The sequence below is a fragment of the Athene cunicularia genome (assembly GCF_003259725.1).
Source record: "Athene cunicularia isolate RWA chromosome 1 unlocalized genomic scaffold, athCun1 chr1_part1, whole genome shotgun sequence".
NCBI classification, from domain to species: Eukaryota; Metazoa; Chordata; class Aves; order Strigiformes; family Strigidae; genus Athene; species Athene cunicularia.
In genome coordinates this window covers 101,621,752-101,643,017 of record NW_020799091.1, presented here as the reverse complement: position 1 = coordinate 101,643,017, position 21,266 = coordinate 101,621,752, and the positions used below count along the sequence as shown (strand labels likewise).

The window sequence follows — 21,266 nt, the reverse complement described above, 5'->3', positions numbered from 1 at the left end:
TTTCTGCTTAAAAAAAAAAAAAAAAAAGTATTTCCTATAGCTTTAAGGATGTTTAACAAGCAACAACTAAGAAAGTGAAAGAATTCATACAATAATTACTTTTTAGTATGACAACAAGACAGAAATAATTCTTTTGATAACAGCAGTTTATCACCTTCTGCTTATTCTTGTCAACATACCCATTCTGAGGTCATTAAATCTGAATTAACCACCTGACAGATCCTAATGACTTCAAAGGAGCCATTATGGTCAGTCATACAGTAGAAGTTTGAGTCCTTATATTGAACAGAAACTGTAGACAGTATTGAACATGCTTATAAAAAAAATCAATAGAGTGAGTATGTGGTCTGACAAGCTGAAGGAATTGGTAACAAGATCCTTACAGTCTTCTACTTCTAGGGCAATTAGGTATCAATTTCCACATAGCTGGGTGATGAATGAAAAGATTTGACAGTAGTAGCTGATGCCCAACAGACAAACCAATTTTTGTCAGACCTCAGAGCATTGGTCAAATTAGTTGGTAGTGGAGAGATTCTAATGCTCTGCATGACAGGACAGACCCACTTTTTCAGATCAAGTCAAAGAGACTTCATCAAAGAAGCAGAATAAAACAGGATTTTTTTTTTTTTTTCTTGTGGGCAATGTGTTCAGGATAGTTGTCAGTATTCACACTTCCAGTAATCATAGCATGAGCATTTGTGACAACATCCTCAGGTTTTGGTTCAGTCCGATTTCAATGCATTACAAGAAAAATAAACTCACATACCATCCTTTGATCCTTTGCCCCCTATTTAAGAGAAACCCAACTGCTATCCACTATTTCATATTACTCTCTCTAAAATCTAACTAGTTTATCCTGCAAAGTAAACTACAGCTACACAAAGGGAAGACTTGCTTTTAGCATCCATCTTGTCTCCTGCCCAAGAAAGGCACACTGTTTTTTTATAGGGCACAAGGGAGAAACAATAATGTGAACATTGGAGAGAAAAGGAATAGAGTAAATAAATAAGCATGAAATGGGGGGAGGCACAAAGATCAAATGGAAAGATTAAATTAAGGGGTGACATGGCAGGAGTGATGGTGGGGAAAGACAGGACAAGAACAGAACAGGGGTGGCCTAGATGGAAACTCTTCACGTTTTTTCTTTTCCTTCTGTGGAACTGGGGTGAAGGCAGGTCCGTGCTACAGCCAGCTTAAAAAACCCACACCTTTCAGCAACATTAGATTTGTATCAAAGACAAGATCTCACTTAATTGCTGAAACATATTGTATTCATCACTTCTAATTATTTTCATTACTATTTCTATTCAGCAAAATGACAAAGAATAAGGAAAAACAGCATGGTGATACTGAAACAGTAGATGAAACCAGAGGAAAACAAAGTTATTTTAGGAACAGAAATAACAGCTATAGATCAGTGTATAGAACACACTGAAATAACATGAAAATACAAGGAAGAAAAATATACTTAAAGTAGCTTGGAAAGTGTACCGTATAGACCTAAATGTTGTTAGAGAAACTACTGAAGAAAAAAAAAAAAAAAGGAAAAAGCCCTCTGGGAGGTATATTTCAAAAGTCAAGACCAACTCTAGTTTTACTTAACATCAGTTGTGCAAATGAAGCCAAGCAGCTCAAGTACTCAACCTAACTCAATTTTCCTTAAAGAGAAAATCCCAAAGTAAACCAAGATAACTATGGAAAGAATGCAAATTATAACGCTCTTGGTATTGTTTTATTGAACTGAACCTAATTAAAAAAAAAAAAAAAAGAACCACTAAACCAACTTCAATGAGATAGAAACTCCTGGGCTTATCTGAATATCCTAATGAATACAATATATAGCAAATGTATAAGTTGTTTATTTCATTTCTGATTCCAGGTGCTGTGAGAGAATTGCCAGTCTTGGAAGAGAAGATCATTTATCCTCACAAACAGCATGAGCTGAACAACTTGTGTTGCCAAGACCAAGTTTGAAGGAGGAAGACAATCTAATTTCCAAGTTTCATTCAATCCATAATATTCTTTTTAACATCATGGCTGAAGTCACCCCTCGTAGCAGAAGATTTCCTGCAAAAAGATCGCTAGGTTGATTGGCAGTGTATAATACAGTAAACTCTGCTAGTTTGCTACTACAAGCAGTCAGTGCTATGATTTCACCTACAACCTGTATATGAAAGGCAGCACCACTGCATTATCAGAGGCAAATCAGAATCTCACCCCTCCAAGTTTTACTGTGTAAGAATAATTCTCAGAAAGTCTGTTCTGTGATGTGATGCCTCTTCCGTCTGTGTTATAATTTTGCTGCAGTATGAAAGCCAGAAACAAATCTCTCAGATTTGAAGTGCTGGGTGAGTAACTACAACTCTGTATGCAAGATACACAATCTTTGGAGGTCTTTGAGTCTGCACATAGTCCCGCTGCAGAATATGGACAAAGAAATGCATCCATGTGTCTCAGCTTAAAGGGCAGGAGCCAAAAGCAAGCTGTAAAAACTGGTATTTGACAAAACTGCAATCTTGCAAGAGTCAAGATCTATTACAAGTCCTTCTTTATGCTGTTGTCCAGACTTCACAAAAATATTATAGATTTGTTATTAATGCTGACAAAGGCAGTAATAATTCTTAATTTCCACCAGGTATGTGAAAAGGTTGACTTTTTCCAACAAAAAACAGTGTATGCAGCTTCTAGAAACTCTTATACTGATCATAAAAACAAAAAGGCTCAGCACAAAAGGCCAATAGTTATTCTTCATTTAATCCTACCTTGTTGGATATGAAATGTAAGGATGAAAGACACCCCCCCCATCCTACTTTTTTTTCTTTTTGTAATTTCTGGGGAAATAAACAGGTACAGTCACAAGAGGTGTACTATCAGAGGTAGATGACTTTCATTTGCCTCATACAGACCAAGACAAACACCTGAAGTATCCAAAGCTCTGTGCAGGTAAATCACATTCAGTCCTGTCATTCTTCCCTTGCTAACTGGCACCACTTCCAGAAGAAAGCGGCAAAAGGTTCAGATTCTCAGCTGTTTTCCATTATTAGTTTTGATGGTCTTGTCTGACATCCAGTCACCACTTAGACATGATACCCACATGTGCCTCGAAAAGGTAATCATCCTTTACAAATTCTGTTGGCCATAGCAGTAAAGAATAAACCTCATCTTGGCTACCTGAAACTAACTATTCAAGTGGCTCTTCTAGGCTTACTGTGCAACATCTCTGTCACTGTATTTTCTATGCCTCTAATTTGCATGAGCCAGCTATCTTCAGTTTACTTTTATTTCCTCCTTCCATGTCTACAATATCAACTGCTTGTCAATATCACATACCCTGATCTTTCATTATATAAATATTTCTTTTTTAAAATTATCTTTTTTTTCTACTATTGTCCTAATTTGACTCATTACAAAGTCTTAGTTTTCTTGCCCATCATAGGGCACACAGAGACAAACCATGTTTTGCATCTCTGGTAACGTCTTGCCTACCACAGAAAATTAATGGTTCAAAATGTCATTCTTTTAGCAAATCTATTATAGACCTCACTCCAATCTACATATTTGTTCTCATTCTCCACTACATCTTCTTGTTTTGTTGCAGAAACAGATCATTGTCCATGAAGCATCCTCCTCACTCACCTTGTCATAGATTTTCTCCACATCCCTCCATGGAGTTTTGCCACTAACAACTCTAAAAGATGATGAGACGAAATGCAGCTGGAGCATGAGAGCTGGAACAATCCTGCGTCCATGCTGCTCTTGCTCCCAGTCCAGTAAAATACAGGTCAGCTCTTCTGCTTCACAACACACAGAGCACACCTTGCTGCCTGTGTTTGTGTGCGTGTTTAAGCCTTCTACTACTGCAAATGTTCCTAGGTGCCATTTAGAAAATATTTTATTGAAAGCAGCCCTGATGTACTGCTTGTGTTCTGCTCCTCCATGCCCTGTAACCAGGCAGGGCAGAGAGATATGTACTCCTTAATGCATCAGATGTAAACAGCAGTCAAAACTGTCCCAAGAGTACATGCTGCAAAGGCAGATGGGAGGGATGTGTACCAGAGGCTCCCGAACCAAAACCCAGCTGATAAATCCAGTGTCTGATTCATCAGCTTCAATACCCTGTGACAGAGAAAGCCATCCTTCTCAAACCAAAATCACAGTGCAAACACTCTTACTTCACAGAAAATGATCATTAAAACAAATGCTGTGTTAAACAAAGTAGAAGGTGAATCATATCCACGTGCAGTGCAGCCCTTCAGGAAACCTAAAAATCCAATGTCATTTCTCCCCTTTTTGTTGCAAACACAAAGTATTCAGTCAAACTAAAAACAAACAAAAAGAATCAGTTCTTCCAAAGCTGGAAATAAATATTCTAGTATTATAATGAGCTTACAATGTTTTGATTAAAAACGGTCAGAAACAATATGTGAAAACATACTGTACAAACTATGAGCTATTTTTAAACTTACCTGAGGATTCCTAAAGTTCATGTTTTTTCCTGCACATGCATTGTACGTGCACACACAGAGACATACAAAACATCAGTATGCTTTGACAGAAAAGTAAGAGAAGTGAGTGTGAAGACCTTGTCTAGAAGTGTTAGGCTTTTAGCTACCTACTTGCAGACCCCCGTCTACAGCACCAAGAAGTTGCCCACTACCATGCCGGGTTAGCAAGAGTCTAAGGAGGATCTAGCAGTGAGTGGAGGAGTTGGACAGACCGCGGCTGGGGGTTAGTGTGAGCCCAGGCCTGCTCCCTCGGCACAGGAGCGAGGGAGGATGGAGGGGCACTTACTGACGCTGCCACAGACCGCCATGCAGTACTCCTCCGAGTCAAAGTTGTTCCGGTTCCCGCCGCAGCCGCCGTAAAAGAAGGGCGCGCACTTTCCTTCGGCCACGTCAAAGTACCAGCGGGAGATCATCGCGCGGCAGGGACCAGTCTCAGCTTGCTCAGAGCACACCTCTAGTCACAGGAGACCCGGAGGAACCACATTTAGCATGCAAATGGTATTGTCTCCATTTCTTCATTAGGTGCCTCTCTGTCCATGCACACGAGGGAGGAAGGAGATGCACCAAGGAGGTGTTTTGGGGAACAGGAAACCCTTCCCCAGAAAACCACCCTGGAGACAACATCAGTGATTTCTGAACTCAGATTCATGCCACTAAGTCTCCTTAACCTGCCTATACGGTTTTTATTTTTTCAGTTATGTTATCTGTATACACTGAGGGATGTTGCCCTGAAACAAGCTCCAGAATGGGGGCAATGGTACAAGTGTGAAGTTTTGTCTTCTTCCAGACCAGAGAGGTACAACCACCCACCTCAGCTCCTGCCCACAGCATTGCTGGCTGCCCACCCTGGGCAGATTTCTGCCCAAGAAGCCCACTCAGTACCTGTCTGGAAGGGGAACACCTGAAAGCAGACGGAGCAACGCTTTTTCTTGTTCTTTTTAACTGTATACCCCCTCCCTGCCCAAACTGAGAAGGTTTCCTGGCTTGTACAAAAGAAAAAACAAAACCAGAATATTTATGAGTTATGGAGGAAAACAAATTCTTTTCATACATTTATATATAGTCACTGCCAAAGAAACTCTCTTGCAAGCCACCCGGCACAGCGTTTTTAATTCATAGTTTGAGGGCTCACACATTATAAAATTACTGCCATAACTATAACCCATCCTTGGCAGGAAATCTCACCCCCAGTGAATATGCACAGGAAAAAAAAAAATTAAAACTGTTTGTGTTTGTGTTCATCGTGAGCTGCCACAATCTCTGCCTACATCCTGCAACAAATGAAAACCTGAGGGAAGAACCAAACCACACAAAATAAAAGAAGACAAAGCAAATTCTGCTTGTAATTTGGAATTCAGCCAATTACACATGTAAACGTATAGCCCTTTACCAATAATGTTCCAAACAGACAAAAAGTTTCATCTTTCAGCGTGCTGCATAAGTCATTTCAAATCTACATAACATTAAACATCAGTACGCCCCTCATTTGCTTTCATCCCACGCACTGCATCGGCAGACAAACTGGTACGTTCAACTAGAGGCTTCAAAATTCTCTGCATATATTTGAATTTTGTGGAAGGCAGATCCCCAAGGGTTGAAAGGTATGAAGAAGTATCAGTGCATTAGCACTGAAAATCCCCCGCACGCTCATCACCTCTCAGATGTTGGCTACAAAGAATCCTGCTTTTCAGAGTCTGTCCTGATCCATCACTTCCCTCTCCCCCAGGAGCACCACTATTTATAAATAGATTTTACATCCATTAGCAGTTAGCGTATACCTACGCTTCCTTAAATATATAGTATAGGTATAATTTTACATGTGTTTAACATATTCACATACCATATATATAAATAATGTCAAGAATCAATTTTAGGGAACATACATTTAGTCTAAGAGAAACAGATTCAAGTGTATGCAGCCATCAAGGATGTGCTACAAATGTCGCAGTTCTGTACCAAGCAATTAGGGGAAAAGCAATACTACATTTTTTTGCTTTAAGAAAAAACAAAACAAGCATATTTAATTGTACATGTTAATTACAATTAATTGTATACTACCATATGATTAATTATAGTTCATATTCAGTCTACAAGTGTTTCTTCTGATTTATTTTAAAATCAAATCCAGTCCCGCCATCCAATTATACAGTTAAATCTTCACACAAAGCTAACTGCACAGCCTTGGAAGAGCTGTCACGTATCAATTAAAAATGAATAGTGACTCTTGACATTAAAGAGACAGGTATAATCAAGAGAATTTTTGCTGACAGGAAACATCACTTCAAAAAACACAAAGGTCTCAACAACTCAGTCTTTTTTAGTTAATGCTGACTATGAGCTGACCTCTACCCACACAGTAAGCACCTTCTAGGTTTCCCTCAAAATATTAATTCTGCTATAAAGTCCGAGTTGTTTCATCTTGCACTGTTAAGTGTTATCGTGATGGGAATGGTTCACAGATTTATTCTGAAATTTCCTATAGGTACTTCTCTCACAGAAATAGCAGCAGAATTTTTTTTGCATGTCCAAAAGCAAACGTACTTGCCCATCAAATAACAGATGCTAGTGGTAACAAGAAATTGGCTCTCTGGAAACTCGAGTCATTTAGACATGTGAAGATGCACTTGAACAAGCATTCAGGAAACCACAGTATAACATATTAAAAAGAGCAGCCTGAAACACTGCAGCCCTGTGTTGTGGCCAGGGACCTGCCTCCTGACTGACCTGTTACCTCCCACCAGGCTGGCAGTAACAGTGCAGGGCAGTGGAAAAACATCCTTCCCTCCAGCCTACACAGCCAACTGTACTGCTATTGGTGAGACCGAAATGGCAATTATTTCATTGCAGAGAGAAATGGCCTACTGTGCAAAGAGTTTAGGACTTAAATGAAGATGAAACAAGAGAGGAGGGAAAATGCTTTGGGTTACTGTTTCACGATTGCTTTAAGGGAAGCACACTGCTGCTCCAGGGTGGGAAACTTCTTGACACTGTCATCCCTTTCCAAGTGTCACCACCACCATCCACCACGGTCTGATCTCTGTGGAGGGCTCAGAGTAGCATCCCTTCACACCTGCTCTGCGGAGAAGGTACATTTTTTAAACTAGCCTCAAAATGCTTGGGGCATGGTCCCATTGCTGCTGGTGGTGGGGCAGTTGCTCCTCCCATGTCTCTCCATATCCCCATCAATTTTCCTTACAGAAAAATGCCACCACATTTGATCCTCATCTGAGAAGATGGGAAATGAAGTGCAGAGATGGGAAATTCAAAGGCTTTTCTTGGGCTATTAATCCAAATACCATTTCCCCTTCCACTGCTGCTGAGTGTAGCAATTAATGCCTATGATGGATGAGCTACAGTATTTTCACAGATATTAGCAGCATGCAGGCAGCATACACTGCTACATAATTCATCAAAAAATTAAAAGCTGTCTTTGTTTCATGTATTAATCTTGTTGCTGCAACTGATTAAAAGATGAGTTAGTTTTTGCCACTCTGTATGTAATCCAATTTTACTTGATCCCACAAATAACTTGTATCCAGAACAGCATTAACAGTCAGTTTTGCTTTAAGGAACTTGCTTGCTCACTCTCCCCTCTACAAAGATGCAGTTATGCCTTCGACTCCATGAAAGTGGGTAAAATTGAAGAGCATTAGCCTTTACCACAACCTAGGTTCATAAGCTGTCTAAACTGTTTTCAGATGCTTATATTTTTCAAGCCACCCTTCTTCAACAGGAAAATTTCTCTCATCTTCTCTGTGCCCTAAACCAGAGACTACCATTGCCAATTCCTTCCTTCTCCGAAACCTTAGATAAGGCAAATTATTTTTGAGATAATCAGGAAAGTATAATTCAACTTTCCTCATTCCAAGTTTCTTATTCCAGGATCTTGATGCAAAAAGAGTTGTTCCTAACCAAGCAGGTATATCATTCCCTGAAGGACAGTGCTGTGGCAAAGCTTTTTGTTTTGCTTTTAAATTAACAGTTAAAGTGATATACTGAAAACTAATCAGTTACACTAAACATCAGCACTGACTGTGCTATTTTTTTTCTTTGAAAAGCACAGACTTCAGCACCCTAGGAAATACAGAGTCTTCAAGTATGTGGACATTGATTTATAGTGGCTTTAGACAAAGTACTTCCATAAACACTCATTTACCAAAATGCTGTAAGTAGAGCTAATTAGAATTTATGTGCAAACATTTTAGATACTTTTGATGATCCGTTTTTACAGAGGGAAATATAAAATATGATTCTGAATGTCATTTAAAAATTTTTCATTACCATATAAATTGGTTTCTTCTGTTCCTCGAAGAAAACTGATTTTAAACCAAAATGAAATTATACTTGCTTTATTTCAAAATCTCAACTCCATGTTTTTTTTTTTTCCACATGGACTAACACTCTGTGAACACCAACTTTTTCAACACAGCAATCTGAAATAAAATTTGAACTTCTAATTTGGGGAGGAATTAACGCTACATTTACATATTTCTATCGCTGCAGACATCAAGGTTACTCTGTATTTTCTTCAGAATTTCAATTTATTTACATGATCATGAAAACTAAGCTCATTTAAATGCTGGCTCAGTCAGTCCCAAATCTTAAACCAGAAATTAAATTCGAAGAGATTTAAGAAAAAAAGGACAAATGGTAGGAGTTAGACTACCAACTCCGACCTGTCCTGGAAGTTGGGTCCTTTATTTAGTTTATACCTCTGAAAAACCTCTTTACCTTAATGCTACAGTAGAAAAATACTATCATGCTGGCTTATAAATATTACAAGTTCTTTAATTTAGGTATGGCAATGGAAAATATATTGTATTGATGACTCTTTCTATATTACCAGCCCTTCAAGTTGGAAGTTGATATTTTCAAGTACATACAAATAAATCATATTGGTGGTATGAACCAACTCACTAGCACTGGTATGTGTTTGTTTTGTCTATGCTGCTGTCAGTTCAACTGCGTATCATAATCACGTGGGACCTAAACAAGTCTTAAGCAAGGACCTAAAACACTTAGCTGCTTAAGTATATGGGATCCCAGTCTTGTATTTTACCATTTATATTTCACTAAAGAACACAGTAATCGATTAATGCAGGAGAGGCCAAAGGAATAAACCTCTCAAATATATATTGTGAGGGCATATGCTCCACTTCATCATGTGCTAGTATATATAATATTACAACTGGAGTAATTTTGGCTTCCGTGCTTCAGGAACCAAGAGCTATAGTTTGAGATATTAATACACATGTATCTATATTAGTCTCCATTTTTTAACTAGCTGAGAAAAAACAGACAAGAGTAAATGCACTTTTTCTTTTAGTTATGCTGTTCATGTTCCAAAAAGGCACAATACTGTTTTTCTCAATGAATTAATCAAAAGGGAATATTTAAAGATAATTTCACTGAAACAAAACTTCCTCATTCTGAATATATGGTTAGAAGAGGCAGCCAAAAGCTAATTTCAGAAGAGGTTTTTGAAATTAGGATAAGACAGCTGTGAAGCTGGCACACTCTAGGAATAAAGTTGATGCACAAGCTACACAATTGCTGAAACACTTTCTATAGAGAAAGTTAAAAGAAAAAAAAAAGGCAAAATTATGACTTCTAAATGCAATACTAAAGAACAGCTCTTCTAAAATTGTTAAATACCCTAAAATTGTAATTTCCATCCTGTGCAATTAAGCTCAAAATTCTCTCTCTAATGTTTATTCGCTACTGGAGGGGGATATTTGGAACACAAAAAAAAGTTTAATTGTATACTTGGCTAGAATACAAAGACTTACAATTCTGAAGTGAAACAAATACATGAAAATACATTTTCTATTTACTTGTGCACAACACATTTTGAACCAAAGTGCTATACAGTTACTACTAATGGCCAGAACTCAAACAAAAAGCCCTGCTTGATTTTAAGTGTAGATCAATAGAATTTCATTAATTTATGTGTATTTTAGAAAAGGTATCATTTTGACATAACTTGATGATTATGCTAACACAGCAAGACAGTGAATGTAAGGATTAGCCCCAAAGTGCATTCCAATCCTTTTACACAGCAAACCAAAATATTTAGTTAATTATTGCTTCAATATAATAAAATGATATTTTCTCTAGGGAAACAGATTCTTGGTGGATTTCTTCTGGCCAGATGTGTTTGAAATGAAAGCACCCTCCAACCTGATGTAAAATAATACTACTACTGTTTAGTATTCCAGTACTTTTGCCCTTGACCCCAACCAGTGATAATATATTGCTTTTCCATCAACAAGATTACTAGATCATAAAAAAAAGATTTCTTCCAATAGCAACATATCTTGATTATGGTGGAATAGCTGTGCTTTAAATTATAGTGTCTAATTAAAAGCTATCAGCTATTTTAATGCAAATCCATTAGGTTAATTTTATCAGCTCTTGTTCATATGTTAGAGTAGATTATCATTCTTAATGAAAATCTCCTAACAAAAAAGCAGTAGAGCTATCATAATAGGTTTCTATGTGAATAGTACACATCAATGTTTTCTTAATATAGAATACAATCACACATTATCACTTTCCAGCTAAAGCATACTGCATAGTCTTGAAGCAAATGAAGCAGAACAAGGAACTACAACTTTATAAGAAAGATAACCTTTCAGAGAAGGAAGTGGGGCAAAGCTATGGAGGGTGAAAAAAAGCCCAATTAATCTAGCATACACTACTAAGATCCCAAAATTTCAGCCAATAGGTCTAACAATCAGGGTTAACCTCTTTAGTATAGATAGTAGCTGTCACCAAATTGATTTAAAGTCTTTTAGACATAAAAATTTTGAGCAAAAAATCCCATGCTATATCAATAAAACTAAGAGCTACCATACAAACACCAGGCTATGTTTCTCTTGTTAGGAAACCAGCATACAGTCTCTCACTTGCAACTCCAGATTGTAAACACAGTTAAAATGTCATGTCAAGCAGCACTGCATAAATTCTTTCCTGCTTAAAGAAATCCAGCTGAATTAGAGAAAGCAAAACCAATTGCTAAAGGGCAACATCATACAGTATACAAGGCAGGTCAAGCTTATGTTGCTGGATCCCCCACATCTGCTGATAGGTATGTGAAGAAGCTGCCAAATGTTTTCTGCCAGGCTGCTGTGCTGACCCCACTGCTCTTCTTTAAAGGAGACCTGATTGACTGCTATGCTGACAGCAAGCACTAAGCTGAAATTGGTTATTCTTTGTTGTACGCCAAGAGAGACTGATTTTTCCTGTCACCTGCTGTGCTGAAGGGGAGCAGAAATAAAATCACAAACAACTGCACATGATGGAGGAGCAGTGCTCCTGCTTGCTTAGGTCACGTGCTGGAAGAATCATTTGGAGCATGGATACCTTGGGAGCAGCTCTGCAAAACCCGTGACACGGCGATGATGACAGCAGAAATCTAACTGTTCCCTTGTTTAAATCCTGTCCAGCAGTCACCTCTCTTGCTCCGTATGGAGACAAAAGTCAAAAGCCACAGTTTTCCTGCAGGGCTTCATAAATGAGCTACACTTTCTTCAACACAAATTCAGTGATAACATCTCCCAGTGACCAAAGGTGAAAAACTGACCTGACATTAATTTTACTCTTTGGATCCATCCAGCCTTAGACCCACAATCAGCTGGATTTAACATCTGAATTTCAACAAGAGTGTATCTGGAAGTTTAAACTGGGTTTGCTGCCCTACTCTCTATGAACCGAGAGTAAAGATGGTCATTCACGAAAGGCAGGAAAGTGAATAATGGCCAGTACTGTGTTAGGAATAATTGATTCACATTTTTGAATAAACACTACAGCCTAAAAAATACCATTGCTGCAGAAACTGAATGAAAAGACTGTCCTCCTGCCGATGACCTCTCCCATTCTTTAGGCAAGACTAACTTTCTTTTCACTGGAAATAAGTTTGCAAGTAGTTCTGCTATTACTATTTTGATCACGATTCATTAAAATATGCATAGACATAAAATTGCCTGACAAATTGATTCTACAATAGCTCAAGTGTCTTTAAAGTATAACATTACATTTATGCTTTTCAATTATTTATGGTTGATGGCAATTATTACATTGATTTGGGGGAGAAAGAGCTCAGTACCAGCCCACAATTAGATCCTAATTTATTGTTTTAGAATAGTTGCTCTTTGTTGATTTCACATATGAAAAACAACTCCTCTTAAACTGGACCAACCCATTCTCTGTGCTCTTTAATTCTAATGACATAATACTAGTTACAGCTTCATAAAGCATACATAAAACCGGCTATAAAGTGTCTGTGAAGAGCATCCTAGGATACATTTTATGAACTGCACTTAGTAACGCTTGGGAAAATTAGCCCGAGCAGAGCTCATGTCCATGAGAATGAAGCTCCAATACTTAATCCCATCTGTAAATACTTTCAAGGTGTCTCCATAGGGTGGACCACTTCTTAATATGTAGTACATTGTCTACAAGGTACCTCTACCTCTTTTATTTGCACTGACAGCAACAAGCTTTTCTGTTTTGCAACAACAAGACAAGAGCAGATGCTCACCACAGAAGTTCTTATTCTGGATCTGCTGGATGGATCAGGACAGGGGCCCTGTGGGAAGCTTTCTTTCAGGTGCAACAAGGGAAGAAGAAGCAAGGGCCAAGGCTTTAAGTTATCTGATCATTTCTACATTTATAAGTTAAGCAAGCATTTTGTACAGTGAAGCTCTGTCAGATACCAGTCACACACACTCAGAGACAGTCTCAGCACCCTCCATGTCCCAGGATGGCTGGAGGTCAGAAATCCCAAAGTGCTGTGGCAGAACTGTGTTGAAAACTTGTCTTGGTAACAGATTGCCCTTGCTTCACTTGCAGTAACACATTTCACTCACAGTCACCCACAGTGGGAAATTTTAGACTTGGAAAACCAGGATAATAGCATTTCATTATCAGCTAGCAAGTGTATACACTTCTAAAGAATTTTTAAAAGGTGGCTTCAATAGTTCACCTCAGCACTTTTGTATTTTACATTCATATTATTATACACTACTTTCCTGAAGGCTAAACATCTTAACCTCTTTGAAATGTCAACCTGAGTAAAGAAACATGTTCTGCCTAATTTGTCCTCATTTCCACTCATCCAAAATCCCATTAAACTCAAGTGTACTTTTTTTTTTTCCTCTCTCAATATTAATTTACCAGCAAGAACAGGGCGTTTTATCCCCAGGTGGTGAAAGCTCACATATGGAAATATATTTAATTGGTTTAAAGATTTAAACATAATCTCCTCCCGCCCCCTCCTCACTGAAATGGCTCTCCAATAACTGAGCAAAACACTCAACACAGTTATATAAGATGGAAATGCACAAGACTGCATTGCCAGCCTTAGAAAGAAACATTTGCAAGTGATTTTAGTGAAGCATTAGTGCTTTTGATTAGCAAGAATATCCACACACAGACTGAATAGAAAAAAGGTAAATTAAGTAATTCTGCTTTTTCCAAAGCATCCCCTGGGCACCTCTGTCCTTGGTGTGTGTGATGTTGTACGCAGCAGCCCTCCTCTCCTCTCCCTCATACCTGCTTTGCCAAATATTGGCACCATGGTTCAAAAGAAAAGGTCGCTGCCACATGCAGGGGACTCCACTGGCACTTCAGTCCCAAGCATCCCCAGAGACAGGGGGTGGGACAGCAAGGGGAGAGTGAAAGAGTCAGGCCAGATGGTTTTTCCTTCGTTTTACAACTGCCCCAACCACAGTCATTTTTCATCTGCCTCTGATACATCCCAACTCCTTCCTTTTCAGCTGCAGCCTTTACTCTCGTTTTCTGTCATCATCTCCATCACCTACTCGTAAAGATGCAAGTACTGCAGAAGAAACAGCATCTATCTTACCAAGATTTACATCATATGGAATTGTACGTATTAAAACAGAAATACAAGGATAATCCAAATACGTATCACAGGAGAAATGCAGTGGCACTTTAAAATAGTATGTTGCTATGTTGTCCATAGACCAGGGTAAAGATCAAAGTTTAAAATTCAGTTATGTTAATAAACTATAGAATATTATAAAAACCAAATTTTAGAAATGTAGAGCTCTTTCTCACTACATGCTTATTTTTTTGGGCAATGCACTCCTATTCCCCCACCCCTGAAATATAACTCATTAGTTAGCTTGATTTTTCTGCATAGCTATTTCTAAGCTCACCTAATTTTACTGAATTACTAGTTCATGGAAAAATACTGGAAGCAGGTTATCTAACAAAAATCAAACAAAATGACTAATCACTGCTGTTAATATAAGACACCAAACCAGACAGTGCTACCTCCTGCTCTGAACTGACACTGCCTATCCTTCTGCGACACATGCACATGATAACCCACACACATACTTTCCCTGTGTTATTTGCTACATACGGCAGTCAAATTTCATTTAATGTTACTTTAAAATAAAATCAACTTTCCCACTTCCATCCACATTATACACAACAATCACACTTCACAGACACACCTCCAAAGAATATTTGTAATGAAAAAGGGAAAGAAGAAAGGATTCAATGTGTGAATTACAGAAGCCAAAGCATAAGAATGTTGTAACTTAGGTTATTTTGCTGTTTGGAACATTTTTTTTGTTGTAAAGGGCAAACATGCAAAGCAATAGGATCAGTTTTCCAGCCCCAAGCTAAATTCCCATGAATTTACCTCTGACAACCTCTTCCACAGATTCTGTAGTTGTGGTAGTAGTGGTTGCAATACTGGTAGTTCTTTCAGTTGCCTCCTCATACTCTTCCTCTGTCTCCTCCTCAATTTCATCACCATCATCATCATCGTCATCAACATCTTCATCTTCGACAACGGTTAGCTCCTCATCTTCCTCTGGTTGTTCTTCCACTACCTTATCATCGCTAAATGAAGAAAATTATAATGATGTGTTAGCAAAAAAAATATTTCAAAATGACAGGAGAGAACATTTTATTCAGAAACTCTATGAGTACAGAAGCCCTGTTAGTACCTGTATAAGTACAGTAGTACCTGTTTCTCCATCTTGCTCTCTCACCTTTAAATAAAAAAAAAAAGCCACAATCGGGAACTCTGGAACATCCCAATGAGTAAGAGATCAGAAATGCTAAAAACCCAAAGTCAGTCAACATTAACAATGCAGTGAGAAAACCAGCAAGATGCCAGACTGAAACTCCTCCTTTTGCACAGGGATGGAAAAAGAAACCCATCAGCAATACTGTATTTTGACAGCTGAATAACACTCCAAACAAGCTTGTTCCACGCTGCCGTCAACTAATCAATTTTTATTTTGAAAGAAGCTCAAATTAGCACAAAATGTAGTCAGTTCATATGGCCATGGAAATAAGAGAGAGTCCCTTAGGGCTTTCTTACCCAGAGGCCTGCTGTGGACTACCTTTCATGCTGTTCACAGAGGGACTACTAAGTGTTGAACTGACTTAGAATTATCTACACTGCTGAGCTTTTTGTTCTGTTGTTAAAACAGTGCTGTGTGAATGGAAAAGCCACTCCTACAGGAAGAGCACACAGAGCTGTCTGTTTTCACAAAGAACATGAGACAGGCAGCATACATGATGCTGCAACTCAAGCTTCAGCTGACTGTTGCTAGTTTTCAACTTTGAGGTTTTATCTCCTGGTGTCTCAAAGCAGATTGTGGCTACAACATCGTCTTTCAGGATCTAACACTCAAAAAAGTAAAGGACCCAGTTTTGGTCTTCTGTGTGACAGCAGCACTTATAGAGAGGTGAAGGCCACACGGATTTCCTGATGAGGCTGCCATCTCAGCCAACATGCCTAGCTGTTCAGCACAGCAAACTCACCTCAGATGCTCTGCACCACTAACACAGCTGTACAGCTGATGTGTAAGGCCTCCATAAAAGACCCACTACCAATGCATATTAGGATGGCAACACAAGCAACCGTGCACTCACAAAGAAACCCCAATCTATTGGGCTAAACATTGTTACCCATCATAGTGCTCAAAATTCATATAGCTGCCTAAAATCCTCAGGGCTTTATTCAGTCTTGAATGATAGGAAGGAATACTGCACTTGACTATCAAATGTATTTGGTAGCTTAATATGTCAAGAATTTTCTGGGATCAGTCTTAATTTTGAATGATACACAGGCAATAAGCCAAAAAATGTACGCTCAGTTACTGCTACTGTTGCTGTTGAAAGGCTTCCTAACTCAGGGCCCAGCTGTGGCAAAGTCTCAGGTTTGTTAATCTAATCTTCTACTTGAAATTCACTACTAATAAGTAAATGATATTTAAATATTCAAACTTGCAGTGGCTTTTTGCCACCTTCATACACAAGCGGTTTTGCATCTTTTTCACGGCACCACATATGCTTGAACAGCCTTTTATCTGAAGTTAGCAACTTCTCTCCTTCAGCTCATTTCAGAGATCAAGCCTGTAATACTTTATTTTACAAAAGGTTGCCTACTACAATTTCAAAAGTGAACTCAGAACAAAAAGGAAAACAGTATGATCTTTCTTAATAGCGTGTTAACAAAAAATTAAAAAATTTATTGATAAAAAACTTGTATGCCACTGTGAGAGGTGACTTGTAACTCCCCCCAAACAGGGCCTGAGAGAAACAGGCCTGAGAGAAAAAAACCAGCTTGAGAAAGACAAGAGATGAGGGGGAATGGAGGCCCTTGAGCCAAGGAATGTCTCAAACACTCACAAGTAGCAAAACTACAGTTGCAAGGTAGACAGTGTGGAGTTTGCAGCTGACAAGGCTGCCTGGATATCACAGGATGCAGCTGGAGGAGGGACCCCTATGAAGGCAGGATGGTTCTGTTCTGGTGCACCTCGTGAAGTTTCAAGGGTCATCTGTCCAGTAAATAACTTTTGCTTCATTATCCATGAAATGCATATTAAAATGACCAGAATAGGCTAATAAAGATTAACACGATCATGTTAATTATTACATCATCCCATGAAACACCTTACTCCTCCCCGTACACGGGATATATAGGTATGTGGGTTGACCTAGGCGATGGACCCAAGGAAAGTGAGTATAAATTGAGGGGGTGGGTAAGGAGTGAAAGAGGAAAGAAAGAAGATGACATGAAGAAGTGAAGACGACAGATGCATCCCTGACGACCTCAGACAGGACCAACACAGGAACCTAGACTGGTGATCTCTGTTTCTCTATTCTATCTCCTTCCTTTCCTTTTTCCCCTTTTCCTTCGCTACCATTAAGTAATGCAAAGCATACTGTATTACTTGTCATAACTCGTTATATACTTAGCCAATTATTGCGTATCCAATTAGTACATTGTGGGAAATTAATAAATGTCTGGACTTGTCTCACCGTTGTCCACTATGTTGGGGATTTACGAATCTAAGTCACTTGTCTCCCTCATCAGAGCAGGACATGAGAGCCACAAGCCTGACTCTACTAGGAGAAAGCTAAGTCTCTATACAAACAAGAATGAATCTCCTGTTCCTTTCTCCCCAAAATATTTGGCCTCCAGAAACACAAGAGAGACAAAGTAATAATGAAGCCTTCAAGCCCTGGTAGGTTATACAAGTGGATGTGGTAACAGCTAACTTGCAGAGAAGTCTGAATAAGGGATGACCAGTTTCCATTTACATGTGAGAAAGACTGAAAAAGGAGCACAAAACCACTGGATTCTTCTTCTGATTTCTTCATTTCAAAGAATTAGAAATTTCACCACCTCCACTGTGTGGTTTTCCCTTGACATTCTAATTTCAGCATGTCCAAAATTTTCTACTTTTAGTAACTCCTTTCTGAACAATAGATTTCTTCCGGTTTTATTTTTCTTACCAAGTATTTCACCTTCTTATGAGCATGAATTAAATGTTATATGTACACTACCACCTTTCAACTGCAAGATTGAGGTGGATTTATAAATTCGGTATGTGCTTCTGATCTCCAGGTTAAGGTGCTTCTAGTATTGGCTAGCTATAGACATTTAAACTAGGCACACTGAGTATAAGACATGCTGATTTTTCATCAAGAGCAGACACCATATGCCTTTCAACATTAGAGAAAGCTGCTCTCTTTCTTTTACCTAAGCTACAAACATGGCATGCTTTAAAAAAAAAAAAAAAGCAATTATTTTTCCTCTTCCTTTCACATGAATGATCACTCTCAGATATTGGCAAGCTCATAAAGTTAAAAAAGGACAACAAATACAACCTAATGAAACAAGCAAAGGAAAATCAATTAGTCACATGGAAAGCCACTTCAAAAATAATTTGTATGCATGCATCCAACATCCATCTGTTTTTAGTTACACAAAAGCTATGTCAGTCCACAGCATTTTGATGGGAAATTCTCAGCAATCAAGGCCATTTTTTTTTTTTAGGGGGTGTGATAGGGAAGAGTGCAGGATGAAAGAATAATTCTCTGTGCATATTAGTTGGCTATGCCTACTGTTACAATGGGCCCTTGTCTCCTCTCCAGTAACTTACCAGAAGTAAATGCCTTAAGGTAGCTCCCACCTGCATCCCCTTTATGACTTGCTGCTTGCTGCACAACTAGATATCTGAGAAGGTAAAAAAAGCCAGAAGTGATGGAAGACAACAGTTTATGGGATCAGGCTCCTGAAAATATTCTAAGAAGCTTTCACAAAAAAGTACTGGAACATTCCTTCTACTGTTTTGATTACTGCTAGAAAAATCATATTTCTGCTAGCAACATATTCTGCAAGACTCAATCACACAGGTACAATTTCAGAGGATTATATTTTATTGCAGGCTTCAAGAAAAAGGAACAATAAAAACAGAAGCGCCTTTGCCTTAGATTTAGATATCCAAATGGAAGTAAGAGTCACAAGGTATGTTTATAGAATTAAGATGCCTGAAATTGGGCTTTAGGTCATTTCACTATTTAAGAGGTTTCAAAAACTCTCATTGTACAAAAGTGTGAAGTTATACTTAGGTTCTAAAACAGCACTCCAGGCTTTCTCTAAAGGTAATTATTTTCCCAGCTTTTTAAAATTATTATTTTATTTTTATTTATACAAAGATGTGTTAGTCTCCTCCCCTGTTAGTACTGTCTTTCAAAGAGAAAGGGCCAGGGAGATGAAATGCTTTACACTCTCTTAACAAGTTTCTTCTTGAGTGAAGCCAAATACCAGAAACTAAATGGACTGGCATTAATCTGGTAGTTTAATCATGCTCAGCTGTTCTGCACAGTATCACAGACCAAACAGCACAAACACACAACAGGCAGAGGTATATCCTAACAAGCCCTAACTGTAACAAGAGCAACAGCTTCACATTAGACATCAAAGCTACCCAACTAAGTCACACACTCCAAAGAGTCAATCACTGTAACCACGCTCAGCAGAGCAAACAGACAACAACCACAACTCAGAGGTCATGGTTATGAAATGGATGAGAAAAGCAACAATACCATGCAGCCCCTTAGCAGCACTTCTCAGGAGACAGGGGGAAGGAGTAGATCCCCCAGTATTTGTCAGTAATAATGGGACTTGGAGCCTCATGCTTGAAGATACAGGTTTAATATAAATAATGCCACATTTTATTGTGCATCTGTTGCAAACAAAGACAGTGGGTGGACTTCACATAGTATTAGAAAAGGTACTACATCTTCTAAGAAACATGAAAAATTATACTTGTTTTTGTTTCTTTGGATTTAACCACTGTTATCATCCTGGCTCTTCTTCAAAGAGCATGAATGCAAGAGGGACCATAGAGAACATCAGGGAACGGAATAAACATATTTCAACATTTGGAGTAAAGCATCAACCTTTCAAACTGGGACAAAACCCTCTCTCTTGCACAGTCTGTAGAGCTGTTTCTCCCTGTCACGCTAAATGTTCTGGTACCATTCACATTTCTCAATTAGCACCACCACAGTGCTGTTTCCCAGGCAGTGCATCTAACTTCTGCACACCTTCCACCTCAGTAATCAGTTTAAATCCACCATTTTCAAACAAATGTTTACTACCAACTGAATGTGGATACTGAAACTTTTCTCAAAAGTCTTGAAGTTTTATTTAGTAGTAAATATCAGGTGTGCTTACTTCCTGTGTTATTATTACATTCTACCTTCTTTGGTAAACGGGTATGACTCAATCTTGTTTCTCCTGGAACCATGATGCCTTGACAGCTTTTCCTGTATATTCCCTTGACACAATCCCAGACAGTGTTTTATCAGCACCACAGACTGCAGCATCTCATTTACAAGAAAATCTTGACATTTCGCCTTAGCTTTGTGGTGCTGGTGACAGGATTTTTCAAAGGCTGCTCAAAAATACTTGATACATTGATAAGTTCACAGATTTGTAAAGCCATATTATCATCTGAATTTAACAGTTCAGCAAAAAACAACGAAGGTAAATAAATTGTTAGGCTTGAATGCAGCCATAAAAATACTTGCAAAATACTTGTACCACCCCTTGCATGAGTATTTCTCAATCTCCTGCCAGTGTTGACTTCTGGCAAGGAGGGCTGGCACTTTCCTTTCATGGCAGACACAGAGGGCATCATGGCTTTGAACCTTCCGCTTCAACCTCCTCACATATGGGATAATAAAAATCCTTTCTCCCTATCATGGAAATGACACTTCCCTTGAGCATCCAAGCAGCATGCTGGGTCACTAATACAAATCATCTATGCTCCCCTGTGTGGTCAAGCAGGGTATCTGAAGTTGGGTGGTTTCAGCTCCATTTCCAATGCTGAAGACACACTGGGGTTCCAGGCAGTTTTAAGAGATTACTGACTCCCACAGAAACATACCAAGCACTCCAATGGGCATATT

At 38.7% G+C, this 21,266-nt stretch overlaps 1 protein-coding gene across 5 annotated transcripts in view; it reads right to left on the bottom strand.

Annotated features, from left to right (window-relative positions):
• The window catches only part of APP (amyloid beta precursor protein), a 177,119-nt gene that overhangs the window by 81,760 nt on the left and 74,093 nt on the right, over positions 1–21,266 (bottom strand). For 3 of the 5 annotated variants that reach the window (XM_026867753.1, XM_026867769.1, XM_026867761.1), the window contains exons 5-6: positions 15,184–15,386; positions 4,792–4,959 (exon numbers count right to left, since the gene is read on the bottom strand). In XM_026867753.1, coding sequence (XP_026723554.1) covers positions 4,792–4,959; positions 15,184–15,386 — 371 coding nt within the window. The remainder of the gene's footprint in view (positions 1–4,791; positions 4,960–15,183; positions 15,387–21,266) is intronic. The other 2 variants (XM_026867779.1, XM_026867789.1) reach the window with 1 other exon arrangement.